The sequence below is a fragment of the Homalodisca vitripennis genome, chromosome 5 (assembly GCF_021130785.1).
Source record: "Homalodisca vitripennis isolate AUS2020 chromosome 5, UT_GWSS_2.1, whole genome shotgun sequence".
NCBI classification, from domain to species: domain Eukaryota; kingdom Metazoa; phylum Arthropoda; class Insecta; order Hemiptera; family Cicadellidae; genus Homalodisca; species Homalodisca vitripennis.
Window position 1 is genome coordinate 52,222,037 of NC_060211.1, and position 14,521 is coordinate 52,236,557.

Below are 14,521 nucleotides of genomic sequence, written 5' to 3' on the forward strand. Positions count from 1 at the left end.
CAGGACACCATTAACTCTGGCAATTTCATCTCAGCAAGGGCTTTGGGAATAATCTTATTAAAGATTTCTCAATATACAAGTATTTAGAATGCTAGGCCTAATATCCCATACCCTGTGTAACCTGAAGGTGAGGTGAGGCACTTTGTTAACATAACTGACTGTCTGTGCTTCATTATATTATATGGCAACTTCCTTGAGCAGTTTCAGAGGCTAGATACTCAATAAAATAAAGCGATTCCTTTCAATTCATCACCGACATAATCTGTGGATACAGGCTTACAATCCTAAAACATAGGCTTCTAGGTGCATAAATAACAAATGCAAAATAAATCATGTATTTTATTGTATTACATGATTGCACTTGGTAAACAATGCTATAATGTTGTATATAATTAATCTGGCATTATACTATTTATTATTAACCTACATATTTTATCTTGTCAATTACATGTTTAAAAAAATACAGCAGTCGTGGGACTGCCGATAGAAGTGAAAACGGAACTATTAAGTTGAGAGTAATTAACAATACGTTATAGTAGCAGTACATCTGTAATTGTAAATGTGACGCGTTTTTAATTTTCCAATTTTAAAATCCACGAAAAAATATTATCAAATAACTAGAAATCTATTTTACCACGCTAGTAAGATAAATCTTATACCGTAATAATACTCATTTCATGATGAAGAGGTTAAATATTAAAAACATAATTAAAATGAATAATGCTAAATTTTAAATACAAATATTAAAAATGTTTAAAAATATATTTGTTGTTTTCATTATTCATTTATAAGTGAGTAAACACCGAGTGAACAACAGTGAGTTGAACACCGTTGTAAATAATACAGTTATTGCTACGGATAAAGTATATAATTGCAATAACAATTAAACCCACAATATTTTTAAAACTAATAAATTAGTTAAATTAACTTGGTTCTTTCGTAAAGGTATTTTTATTGCACAATAAACTAATTTATTGAGTTAATACGGTATCAGCGAGCCAATGCGCCAACTACAGTTCCGGCAGAAACGTTCACTCATCACTTCATACGCTACTACAGCCTAAACTAAACTTCCAATAAAAAAATGATAAATTACAAAAAAAATATTCATCTATTTTCACACAACTTTCTCGCTGACAAATTTTGTCTGACCAAAAAATAAAAAAAATCCTCGCTTACTACTTTTTTCTTGTCATTGTAAACGCTATGTAAAATGTAAACAATAACAAAAATTATTTCGAAATTTTTTTAATATTTAAAAATGTAACCAATAGATTGCCAATATTAAGAGCTTTAATTTGACGCATCTTACAGAATTGTACGACATTGGCTTCACTTTTAAATCGCGAGAGGAAGCCGTAAAGGTCACTGATTTTCGCAGTCTGTTTTCATACTCCGCCGGGACAGTTTTAACACAGCGAGACTGATTTTTTCATGCAGGTTAGTAGTCCACGGCCAAGTCTACGGTTAAAAAACACAGCGAGACTGACTTTTTCATGCAGGTTAGTATCATTAGCATGTCGGTGACGCGAACCGAGGATTTTACCCTCTACCAAAACGCTCAACGCGCCTAAAGAAGTTTTCACTTCAAAAATCTCACGTTCTAGGCTAAAAGGATGAAGGTGCTATAAATGCTGGCTAAAAGGATGAGAGTCCACCTAGTTCAGATTGCTGACCACAGAGGTCTCTGCTCTTAATGCTGTTGTTTGTTGCCATCTGCTGATTGTTTGTGTTTTGGAAATTTGCATTCCAGTGTTTATTTACAGCTTCAGGTTAATTGTAGTGTAGATTAGTGTTGTTTTGTGCAGTTTAAAATGTCTGAAAACGAACATTCTGTAACAATTGAAAACTGTGCAAAGAAAAGGAAAAGTTTTTGGCCGTATGCAAGATGTAATGAAAAAGGTTGAGGTTATGTAGCCATGAGTTAGGACCAGACTCGAAATGTTTTAAGACTTGAGTGTTTTAAAAACATAAGTTTAAGTGAAAGACAAGATCTTATTTCTAAGTTCAACCTACTTTCATTACATAAAAAAACAATCAATGTATCTTTGTGGACTGATATTATGCTGTCCTGTCACGCGCTATAGGCCAAAAAAGTTCGAGGCTGAAGCAGATTTTCACACCTTTTCTTATACTTACAAGGTAAGAGTAATGAGAAATGACCAGGTAGTATAAATACCTGTTTGTTATAAGGCATTTCTGTCCCTTCACGGCATCACGGCCAAAAGAGTACAGAATTTACAAAAGAGCCTAAAAACAACAGGCGTAGCCCCTTTGGACATGCGAGGAAAGCATTCTTCTAAGCCTAATAAGATTCCAGGTGATATTGTTGCCTCAGTACTTGACCACAATCCTTTAAAAACAAGAAACTCACACTATAGGTTAACAAAATCCAATCTCTGGAAAAGTACAGACAAATATTTAATACTAACTTTAACTTGTCTTTTGGCTATCCCAGATGTGACACCTGCAGCACCTGTGACGAAAACTTTCAGTAAATATTGAATCAATTCAAAGTAAGTTGGCCCTACTTGCCGATAATCATAATGGTTTTGCAAAACTAAAATGTGAAACTAAAAACTCTTTTACAAAAAAAAAAAAGAATTACATTTAAGGAGAGCTGAATTCTTTTTACACAATTAAGAGAAATGCTGGGCTCGAAGCACAAAGAGATAAAACAAAAGAAGCGATTACTATGGATTACCAGAAGAATCTACCAATCCCACACATTAGTACTAACGATGTCTATTATCGTAGGCAACTATCTTTTACTTATTTAATATTCATAAACTTTCAGACTCTGAATCTTTTTTTATACGTATGCAGAAATCTATGGGCAAAAAAGGAGGAGATTAGGTTTGTTCTTTGCTTTGGGATTTCATTTTCAACCACCTTGACTTGCAAGTAAAAGAACTTAAAATTTTTCTGTGATTCCTGCGCAGGACAAAACAAAAACTATGTTATTTTCCGTATGCTTCACTACATTGTACACTATACTAAGAGACTTGAAAAAATAACAATGATTTTTCCAATCAGGGGCCACTCATACCTGGAGTGTGACAGGAATATGGCATTGAATTGATCAAAAATCTGTGGTCGAAACTCCTTCCGAGTGGAACGAAGTTATCGAAAACTCCAGATCCAAACCAACTCCATTTAAAGTGATTTCTTGCGACAACCAGGAAATTTTTTAAGTCTTGGACTAAATTTCTTTCTCCTTTATATGCAAAAAGTTGTCCTTTCAAAACACGACCTGTTACGGCAACTAAGCATAGTTTCCCATCACTCTCAAATGATGTTACATCATCAGTCTTTTAATGGCATAAATAAAGAAAGTGTTGTTACTAAACCCAAAAGGAAACACGTTTCCCTGCCATAAGGCTGTTTTCACCTGCCAAAACTTGCATATTGTGGACTTTTACCTTTAAAAAAAGCAAAATACGATGATATTCAACATTTAAAAAGATTTTGCTTCTGTAAAGTCTCAATCATATTTTGACACACTGCCATATGCTTAAACTGTTAAATGTATCCATTACAAACAATCTTGTTATTGAATTTTTAGCTGTAATCAACATAAGAAGATCTGTAAACAATTTTTGAAAATATAGTCTATCTTATCTGTATTTGTTTGTTTCATTTAATGACTTGTTAGTGGACCCTCATCCATTTAGCCTAAGATTTTAGTGGCATTAAAAAAAAAATAAAATTACTATATTTAATTTTAAAATTTATAATTATAACCCAAATACATAACATATACGTTCCCAGTAAGGTACTGCATGAATTAGTAACCAAAAATGAAGAACTCTTTATTTGAATTATTTTTTCAATTTAGTTTTCAATCTTAAAGTCTTGATTTCTCAAAACTTGTTATTTGGGGAATCCTCATCCTTTTAGCTTTGAGCTCTTCATTATAGGAGTGTTTTGAAATAAATAAAAGCAATGAACCAATGAATGAGTCAACGTCGCACCCCGGACCTAGTTGACCTTGGCCACCCGCCCCGCCGAGCGCCAACACTACCCGCCGCCCGCAACTTTTTTCTTTTGTGTACTTTAAAATGTATGCGCCCCCTAAAAATTTTGCGCCCTAGGCCTGGGCCTAGTGGGCCTATAGGGAAATGCGGTACTGCTAACCACCTGTGTTGTATTGGATTGTGTTGTTATTGTGTTCAACAACATTACTAAACTTAAGATTGAGCAGTTAGGTGTTGTCATCATGGACAACATTACTACGGATTTCACTGAACTTTTTATTTGCTAGATTATTTATATTATTACAGCAATTGGCATAACATAGCTATGAAGGTACGGGTTTATTCAATGTGAATGTTAGTTTAGTTCCAATTCACCTTCCTCTTAGTGCAGCATCTGGAATCAGACGCTGTCACAGACTTGACTCTGACTGGAGTCATATTGTCTGAGAAGATCCAAAAAAAATTGGTGACGAAGATCTAAAAATTGAATTTTTATATTGTTTTGACATCAAAGAGACTTAAATTTCAAAATATAATGTAATCTGGGTAAAGAGGTATTCTCATTATCTCATCAACTGTGCACCTGCAGTTCATTCTGAGCTTCTTCGTCACTGACTTTTCAGGAGTTAAGTCTGTGACAGCATCAGATTCCAGACTAAAGGAGGTGATCTGTAGCCAAACTCAACATTTACACTATAACTAGTAGTTTCAGCTGAAGAGTATTACTTTATCTACAAAATATGAAAATAATTGCTTACGTTTAAAGAATGCTTGAAACATACAACAAAAAACATACTATAATAATAATTAAAATATCATAAGAATTTTAATAAAATATAAAATAAAATATATTTTAAGACAGCCTCTTAGATATGAGGCTGTAATAACTTCCAAACATATAAGTGAAGTCTTTACCCTATTATATTCACTCCACCCAATTTTCTCAAACTAGTGGTTTTGTTAATCTTTGATATAGTAGACACCACTCTATTCCAAATAAACATTTCTTTAGAAATAAAACAGGAAACTGTTACATAATATTACCATCACAGAGTCAGAGATCAAAATATATTATATTGGTTTATTCTTAACCATCTGTAGAAGGAATCTCAGTATGTTGTGATAAATAATCATTTTAAGTGAAGCGAAAGTTCAGTATTTTGATTTAAGAGCCTTGTTTTATAATATACTTTTTACTTAAAAATAAATTGATATAAGGACCACATATCAGTGTATTTAAATAATACACATTAAGTAGATAATTTGGACTCTGATTAAAATATGGCATGGAAAGTATTGTTACAAATTTAAGTAACATTTTTTATAAATGTTCATGTAGTTTAAATGACTGGGAAACTTATGGGTTGGTAAATAATATAAAATACTATCCAAAACTAAACTGATTTTAAATATTGCCATGAAAAATTCAGTTAATAAAAATAAAAATATTGGTTTTAATTACTAAAATGTCAAGACAAACTCAATAACAAAATTGTTTTGTTTAATTTAAATTATAATAATAGGAAACGCAACAAACAAATGAGCAAAAGTAAACATATTTGTCAGAATTTAATAAGGGACTGAGGAAAAAGGTCATAATTTCACTGAATACACACAATGTGGTCAACCATTGCAAAAAGTAAAATCTTCAGTTAAGATTTTATTCTATCTAGGTCTTACAAAGAATTTTGCAATTTCCTCAAAACTTTTGCCTAATGTTTCAGGTAGGAAGAAATAAACAATTAATACATTTATAAGAGATGTGAAACTGAAAAAATAAAAACAGCCAGATATATGCAGCACATCTAGCATAAATGGAAAGATTTTAACAACGCCAAACATCAAAACGTAAGCAAAAGAGACCAACAGTCCTCCACCCATTCCTCGAACCGACAGAGGTAGAATCTCTCCGATAAGAGTCCATGGGATAATGAGAAATCCCAAAGAACTCATACTTACAAAAACAAGAATACATATAAGCCCTATCAAGTTGGCCATATTGTCTACATTAGGATCACCCAATATAGGAGCACTAGAATTGCTATTGGTAACATTAACACTAGCATACGTTAAGTTCTCTAGACTTGTGTGATTTAAAACTATTTGGTTTTTGTTGAACACATTGTTGAAAACAGAACTTTTCTGGAGGTAAATTGCAGCAGCAAAGCTAGATATGGTCATCCCTACTCCAGAAACAATCAAGAGAGGTCTCCTGCCATACATACGGGACAACCCGGCTGTAAGCAGGCTCATCGCGAACCTGATTATCCCGAGCAAGACTGTGGCGGAGTCTTCATCCAGACCTCCACCGAAGTGGCCACCAATGGACTGGAAGACTTGGACAGCATAAAATATGATTGGATAGGTGCCGCTGAGTTGTTGGAACAAAAAGATGGTCATGAGCAGAGCTAATGGCAGCAGAGATGACCTCTGAAGGAATGCTGAAGTCGATTGTTTGACTTTCCCTATCAACCCATCACTTTCACTTTGCCCAGGGTCCTTATCACGCTTTTCTTGACTGAGAGTTACTAGTCGATCCCACTCCATGGCAAACATCTGTAAGAAAAGAACGAGAATAAAATGTGTTGAAGCGATTTTTGAGTGCCTACTGAACACTATTATTAGTACTATAACAACATGCACTTGTGAGTGGCTTATTAAATTTACCAAAGCACATATAAGAGATGACACAAAAAAGGTAAAAAAAAAAACTCTTTTCAACAACAGTAAAAAGTACCTACACTAAAAAATAATTGTTTTGAACAGGTAAAAAATGTTTATATATATATATAATATATATATATATAATATATTTATAAATATATATATAAATACGTAATATAATATAGTATAAAATAAATATATATAAAACTAGTGATTAACTCATTTAGTCCTTATAAAGCTTCTCAAATCCATGGAGAAGATGATTGCCAGGTTTGTTTGGATGGGATCTCTCTTGGAGCGACCTCTACATCCAAATCAGCATGCCTACACTCCAGGAAGATCATGCAACTTAGTCCTGCATCAATTAGTAAGCAAGATTGAGAAGGCACTAGCTGTGAAAGAAGTAGCCATAGCTGTCTTTCTGGACATCGAAGGAGCTTTTGAGAATACAGGCACTCAGGCGATTATCAATACGGTCTCGAGATGTGGTATTGATGGTCAAATATGTGACTGGATAAGGACCCTACTCATGGATAGGGTGGTTGCCACCACTCATGGGAGTGAGCATCAGTGCAAGGACTAAGAGAGGTTGTTTCCAGGGTAGCGTCCTGGGGACAGCCAAGGCTTCTGTATTGGCTTTATGTCTCCATGGTTAGACCTGCACTATTGTTTGAGGCTGTCATCTAGTGGCTAAAAACGGAGGCCAGGATAGCGGTAGCTAATCTGGCTAGCATCCAAAGGATAGCTTGCCTTGCTATCACTGGGGCTTTTCCAAGTGCACCGGTGCAGCTCTAGATTTTTGTCTCAACCTCCCTCCCCTGAACATTGTCATCCCTCCTATAGTCAGGAGAAGTGCCTACTGTCTTCAGTAGGTGGGGCTTTGGATGGCCTCGGGCTGCAATAGGAGGCACTGCAAAATTAGGGTCCTGATTCAGGAGAATGCTCAGCACATGATCTCTGAATAGATATCACAAAGATTTTCTTTTGACAAACTCTTCAGGATTGTTATACCTTCTAAGGAGGCTGATCATAAGAAAAAGAAACTTCTTCCACCAGCGGAGCTTGAATGGTTTACGGACAGCTCTAAAACAAGAATTGTGCGAGTTAGACCATAAAGGGAGCTGGTGGTCCCTAGTCGTTCAGGCAGGTCACAGCCATTATGAAATGTGCTCGTGAGAATCTTTGTATACGGTACAGGAGTATGACAATTAGCATTTTCACATATAACCAGGCAGCATTAAAGGTGTTGAACCTTTGCATCAACTCCAAACATGTCTGGGATTACTATCAAGTCATTTCTTCCTTTGGCAGAATCAACAATGTGACTGTTTGTGGGATCCTGGTCAAGAAGGAATCTCTGGGAACAAAATAGCTGATGCTCTGGCCAACTTGGGCTTAGCGTCCTACATGATGGAATCTCAACCATTTCTAGGTGTGAATCCTTTGGGGCTGTCTCGAAATGGAGAGGAGGTGGAGACTGCATCCGGGTCTGGAAATGAGCAAAATGGTACAGTCGCTTTCCCCAAGAGTGGTGTCAATAACCTTCTCTCCTTAAGTAGATCAATGTCTTCTCGTGTTATGGGTCTGATTACAGGACATGGTCACCTGAGGAAGCATCTTCACAGAGTTGGCATTTTTTAGGAGGATCTGCTCTGAAGAATGGGTGACGAGTGGGAGGAGACTGCTAAGCACCTTCTCTTTGACACTCCTGCAATAGCAAGGGAGTGTTACATGATCTTTGGTAGTCTGAACAAGGGTGGTAAATTTTCCCAGGAGGACCTGATCAGGTGTTTTCAGTGGTTTGGTGAACTGTTGAAACCGTAGACTATTTGACCTCATGGTATACTCCCGGGGTGCCCAAAAGACCCTTGAAGCTTAAGTGCATGGCAATAAGTCTCTGCCCCTTAGAAGAAGAAGAAAACCTTTTAAGTAAATTATTAGTTCTTACTTGATTAAAAATGTAAAAGAGCACAGGTACCCAAATTGAACTTCTCAAAATTGCATGACAAGAAATAAAAAAGATCTCTTCAACAGATTAAAGATTTATTTGACAAAAATTATTTCTTCTAAATCAATTTTATGAAAATCATAAGCAATTCAACACAGTGTTTGTGTTCAATTTCACTTCAAGTTAAACATTGAACCTTACTTGTTGATTGGGGTAAAGAAAACGCAGAGATTTCTTGGCCTGTTCAAAGTTTTTTTCAGAGGGAGAGAATGTGAGGAGCCAGTAGGGACTCTCGGGATTGTAGGCGAGAATGGCAGCGGCACTGGTGAGGGTAAGACAGCCAGCAGAGAGAGCAACAACACGCCAGGGCAGGCACACGCCCAGAATGTTGGTCAGCAGGATGCCCAGGCTGACAAACACGGAGTTGAGGCACAGCAGCATTGGGCGCCATGCTGCATTGCTAATCTCCGAGATGTAGACAATTGATACAGTCGTCAATCCTGAACAATGTAAGCCATTATCTATCACGCTTTCTTAATATACTCTCCTACTTACCATTTACAATCTTTCATGAACTAAATTTGAACTAAGAGCTAAAACTGCTGAACAGTATTACATTAACAAAATCCTTCTTTGTTTGAAGTTTATTTTTGAAGATGGAAGGATTGTGAAGGAAACAGGATTTTTTTAAACTTTTGCCATTGTTCAGTGAAACAAAAAAATCAGTTTTGTTGTTTTACTGAACGATGGCAAACGTCCAAAAAAATCCTGTTTCCTTCACAACAAAATCCTAGATTAATATTGCTTTAGCAATATAAATATTGAAACAAGCAATCATAAATCTTACATACGGTTGCATCGATATTCGAGGCTGTATTAAATATACTCATACTTATAAATTTTTTTAAACTTGATAATAATGGCAGAAATTAAATTTACATCTGACTTTTGTATCTACAGGATGTCCAAATAGTCCAGCACCATAGGGATTAAAAGTTGCTTTCAACAATACAAGTTAATAGCATATTTATGTTTGTGGGCTAAAACAAAAAATTCCAAAACAAGTAAAATTATGGTGCAGGTCTTTCAGACATCCTGTAATTATAATTGTAAATTAGAATGTTATCAAATTATATGTTCATAATTATTCCAGGAATTTCAGGTGTGGGATGTTCTTACAGAAAGGCAAATTTAGTGCCTTATGGTTCTTTATTACAATAACTCCAAGTATAACACAATATATATCAACTCCTTAATTCCTGTACACATTTTCATGCACTGTAATAACACTGTTAAGAGTAATCCTCACTATAGGCATATATGTGTGCGTGATGCCGCAGCTCATTGATAATAAATCATTACTAAACCGGAAACCCACATTTTAATAGCAATCCGCATTGTCTGAAATTTTAATAATCCAAAATAGACATGATTCAATCAACTTTGGATAGTCGCGTAACGAATAATAGTATACTAAATTAAAATACAATTGTTTACTTACCCCCTCCAAAGCCTGCAAGCACTCTGGCTACATACAATAGCCAGACAGAGTTTGGCATTAAAACCAGTATAAACCAGGAGAGGATTATGGGCACTGTTGCGATGACGGAGAAAAGCCTGCGACCCAGCAGATCCATGAACGGACCACACACTAGCGCTCCTACTGGAGTAGCAATAGCCATCAGACTAGCTGCAACATGTGGTACCATGACAATCATTTTGTATTATGACCTACGGTCAAGGAACTCTAATCAATCTATTGGATGTCAGAATTAATAATAGGAATCCCAACTCAATATTATCACCAATATTATTTTTTTCATATTTCACAGCGAGGCTTTGCACACTTCCTGTATTTAGTACTCCTTATTGTACAATGAAGAATATATTTACAGATTTATAAATACGTAATAATATTATAGTTCATCTCAGTCGTTGTGACAAAGAGGCTTAACGGATGCGGAAAGTTTTTAAGTATTGTGTGTAGCATTTTACGATGGACACCATTGGGGTCATTCGTACTGCGCCTACAGGTCTACTTGCCCCCATCGGAGCCGGCTGCATCGGATGTGTTAAACAAATTCAAACTCGTAATCTTTGTGTCAAAATCCAAGAAACCTCTGGGTCAACTTGTTCTGTTTTCTTTTTTTAAATGTTAATTTTCATATATAATGCAAATACCTAAATACATCTATTGGGTTTTACAGGAATATGCACTTATTTTCCTAATTTTGTTTTTTATACCGCAGAATTTTTATAATAAAATTCGTTTGAATAATAAAAATGTAATATATTTTTATAAAGTGATAATTTACAAATATATTGATATATATGGTTAACATTTTGAAAAAAAAAAATCATTTTGTCTCATCTTACTTTGCACTTGAAAAGATTAAAAAAGAAACTGATATGACCGTAATTAACAGTTTTGGTTTTAGAGTAATCCCTGATGTATTGCAATAAAGATAAGTGAGAAAAGTGTACACACACACACACACACACACACACACACACACACACACACACACACACACACACACACACACGCACGCACACACACATGATAAGGTATGTGATAATACTGACCGATAAATATTTGTAGCCTTGATGGAACTTTGGCTGGTGAACTGTTAGTGGTTATTTAATAAATCTTAAATCTTGTTACTTTGACGTTTGTGGCTGTAAATACATGACCAGCTCTTGTATAGACATTCCATTGTCTGATTAGTCTAGCTTTGTTCAATAAGAACACAGGAAATATACATTATTTTATATGTCTTATTGAACATGAAAATCAGTTGTATTATGAGAACAATAATTTTTATACTTTTCTTTTCAAAAATACATTTTTGTCTTATCTCTATCAGTTTTGAGCACAATAGCATACACCACTATCAGGTTTCTGGAGTCCTCTGAAATGTATTTTTGAACTGGTTGAAGTGTCTAAACAATGGATCCCTTATTGAACATATTTGCAAAGCTAAGAGTTAGTTTTGATTGACACAGCTTTATATGATATTTTTACAGACCAGACTCAATTTAGATATGAAGTTTCTACTATCATTCTTTCTAATTCTTTGCCATATAAGATTCACTGACAGTTATTTTGAGGGGAAGTATATTACAATATACACTATTTTGACTTTTATTCCGTTATATAAGAATATGTACAATAAAGAATCTGAAATGAACTTGTATTTTTTTATTGTAACAGTCCAAACACATACCAGGATTGTTAGAGCAGACATTGCAACTGGTCCTTACTTTTTTGGCATTAATCTTTGACAACAAATAATAATGCACATTTTTAACTGGCAATACAATTTGCTAGAGTATACTTTTCTTTGGAAATATTAAAAATTAACTATATGTGCTAATATACAAAAATAGTGATAATTCAAGAATATATTATTACCATCCTCAAATGAAATTCTAGGTCCACTGCCATTTTTTCATAGTGTAAGGAAAATAACACTTCCTTGAAAGTTCAGAATTAAATTCTGGCATGGGTTATTTCAGATGTGTGGATCATTTCAGACCCATGATACACTATAAGAAATATTATTTGTGTATGATGTTGGTGGATTACATGTAACCGGAAACCCCATAATACAGTATAAAATACACATTTCTGTGAATACCAGCGTTGTCCTTCAGATACTTGTTCCTGGTATGATAAAATATAGTCATGTGGGTAGAAGGAAATTCATTACAGATTTAGAACTAGGTACTTTTATTTTAAACAGGTTAAACAATATATTTTTTATAACATATGGTACGGTATATTTATAAAACTCCCAATTTTTAAATATTGTTCCACCATTTTCAAAATAGCCATAACATATGTTAAACTTCAAAATAATAACAGCAAATAATTTGAATATGTCTTCAACTCATCCTATGTGGGGGTGTTGGTCGAATTCAGGGGCAAGAGGATTTTAGATGATAAACTTAATTCAGAGATGAGGTTTGTCAGGAAGTAAAGAGTAGACTCTAGTGTTTACTTTTCTGGATAAACCAATTTTGACTTTGGAAGCATTTTGTGGTTTAACCACTGGAGTTACAATAAAAAGAGACTCAAAAATTTTTGTAGAAAATTTTAGCTCTTTATTTGATTCTGGCATCAGAATTGAGTGATTTTCTCTAGTTTCAAGAAAAGTCCTATACTGGTGAAATTTAAGTCCACCGTTTTGAATTTTTTGAGGGATAAAATTTTAAAAATATGCTCAGAATTACTACAGAGGGTGGCCAAATTATTAGACTAGACGTATTAGTTTAATGCATTTTTGACTTAACTTTGAATTTGGTTAGAAAACATGTATAAACTAAAATAAAACTGCCTAATTTGGTATGGACTACAGTATAAAATCAATTTATATTATGCTTGAATGTTTTTGTATTGATTCTGATGGCATTGGCAGCACTGAATCAGCTGTTGATTCTTTGTGGACATTATAAGCAATTCCTAACCTCAAACTTGGCATACAATTGATGTTGATTACTTGTGTTTGTAGTTGTTTTGTTTATGTATTGTGTGAATTGCAAACAGTGTTTTTATGAAGCGGTTTGTGTTGTAAATCAGTTTGTTCTGCTTTTTTTATAACTTTTAAGTGCATTTTGGTTTTTCTGAATTGTGTTGAAAACATTTGACCAGCAATGGGGAAAACAATTGATTTGTCTCCCAGAAAAAGTGCTTCAGTGAAACTTCTATTGGAAGAAAACTGCTATTCACAGACTGAAATAGCTAAGAGATTAGGTATTTCCCAAAAATCTGTAAGCAGAATTAAGATGGCCTGTGATCTCAATTTGAATTACGAACCACGTCGAGTAGGCAAATGTGGTCGAAAGCGTAAACTAAATGACAGACTGGTTAGAAAACTAAAAAATATACTACAATGAAACAGAAGAAATACAACAAAACAATTGACTGAACAAATAAATGAGTACGGAGCGAATGTTTCAACTAGAACTGTAAGGAGGGTGTTGAGTGCAGAAGGCCTAAAAGGCTTGTAGGCCAAGGAAGAAACAGAAGATCACGCCTGCCATGGCCAAGAAAACGGCTGCAATGGGCTAAGGGCTTACAAGGCTTCACAGTTGAAGATTGGGAAAAAGTAAACTAACCTACAGTATGCCTATATATACTAGTCATGCATTTATAGCTTATTTTAATGTATTTTTAAAATGTTAAAACTATGGTAATCAATATAATGATGAAATTACTACGTAGGCCTATCGTACCGTACAAAACATTAACCTAATTTAACCTAACCTAAGCAACAGTGAACTACAATTCAACTTGTTTTTCCAGGTATGCTTCTCTGATGAGTCTATATTCCAGATTAGTGATGAGAGCTCTCAGTACGTCCGTAGACAATGTGGGGAAGAGTTTAACGAAAATTGTATTCAGCAGTTTGTAAAGCATCCAACGTCGGTAATGATTTGGAGTGTAATGTCTGTACATGGCCCAGGAAGACTGTATATAGTAGACAAAACTAGGAGACAGGACCAGTATTTTGAATGTTTTGAAAAAAAGGCTTATTCCCCAAGCAAAAGAGTGGTTCCCGAATGGCGAATATATTTTTATGCACGACGGAGCCCCTTGCCACGCAGCGAAGACTGTGTCAAACTTTCTCTCCGTGAATCAGAGATCAGTACACTTCCATGGCCAGGTAATAGCCCTGACATGAATCCAATTGAGAATCTGTGGGCTATTGTGAAGAAAAGAATGAAAAATCACAAAGTTACAACTCGACAAGGACTTATTGAACTGTTTAATACAAGTGTGGCACCATGATGAGGAAATTAGGAACAATTGTAAAAATTTTGGTCCAAAGCATGCCAAATAGAATACAAATGTTAATTAAGAATAAGAATATGCACACAAAGTATTAAAAAAAAAATGTATTTGTTGTAATCTAAGATGTAACAAAGT

The 14,521-nt window shown here is 34.7% G+C and overlaps 1 protein-coding gene across 3 annotated transcripts in view; it reads right to left on the reverse strand.

The window, feature by feature from the left end:
• Positions 1–4,239: 4,239 nt before the first annotated feature.
• The window catches only part of LOC124362184 (facilitated trehalose transporter Tret1-like), a 35,816-nt gene continuing 25,534 nt past the window's right edge, over positions 4,240–14,521 (reverse strand). For all 3 annotated transcript variants that reach the window (XM_046816456.1, XM_046816458.1, XM_046816459.1), the window contains 3 exons: positions 10,091–10,279; positions 8,791–9,089; positions 4,240–6,533 (listed from right to left, as the gene is read on the reverse strand). In XM_046816456.1, coding sequence (XP_046672412.1) covers positions 5,643–6,533; positions 8,791–9,089; positions 10,091–10,279 — 1,379 coding nt within the window. In that variant the 3' untranslated portion in view covers positions 4,240–5,642. The remainder of the gene's footprint in view (positions 6,534–8,790; positions 9,090–10,090; positions 10,280–14,521) is intronic.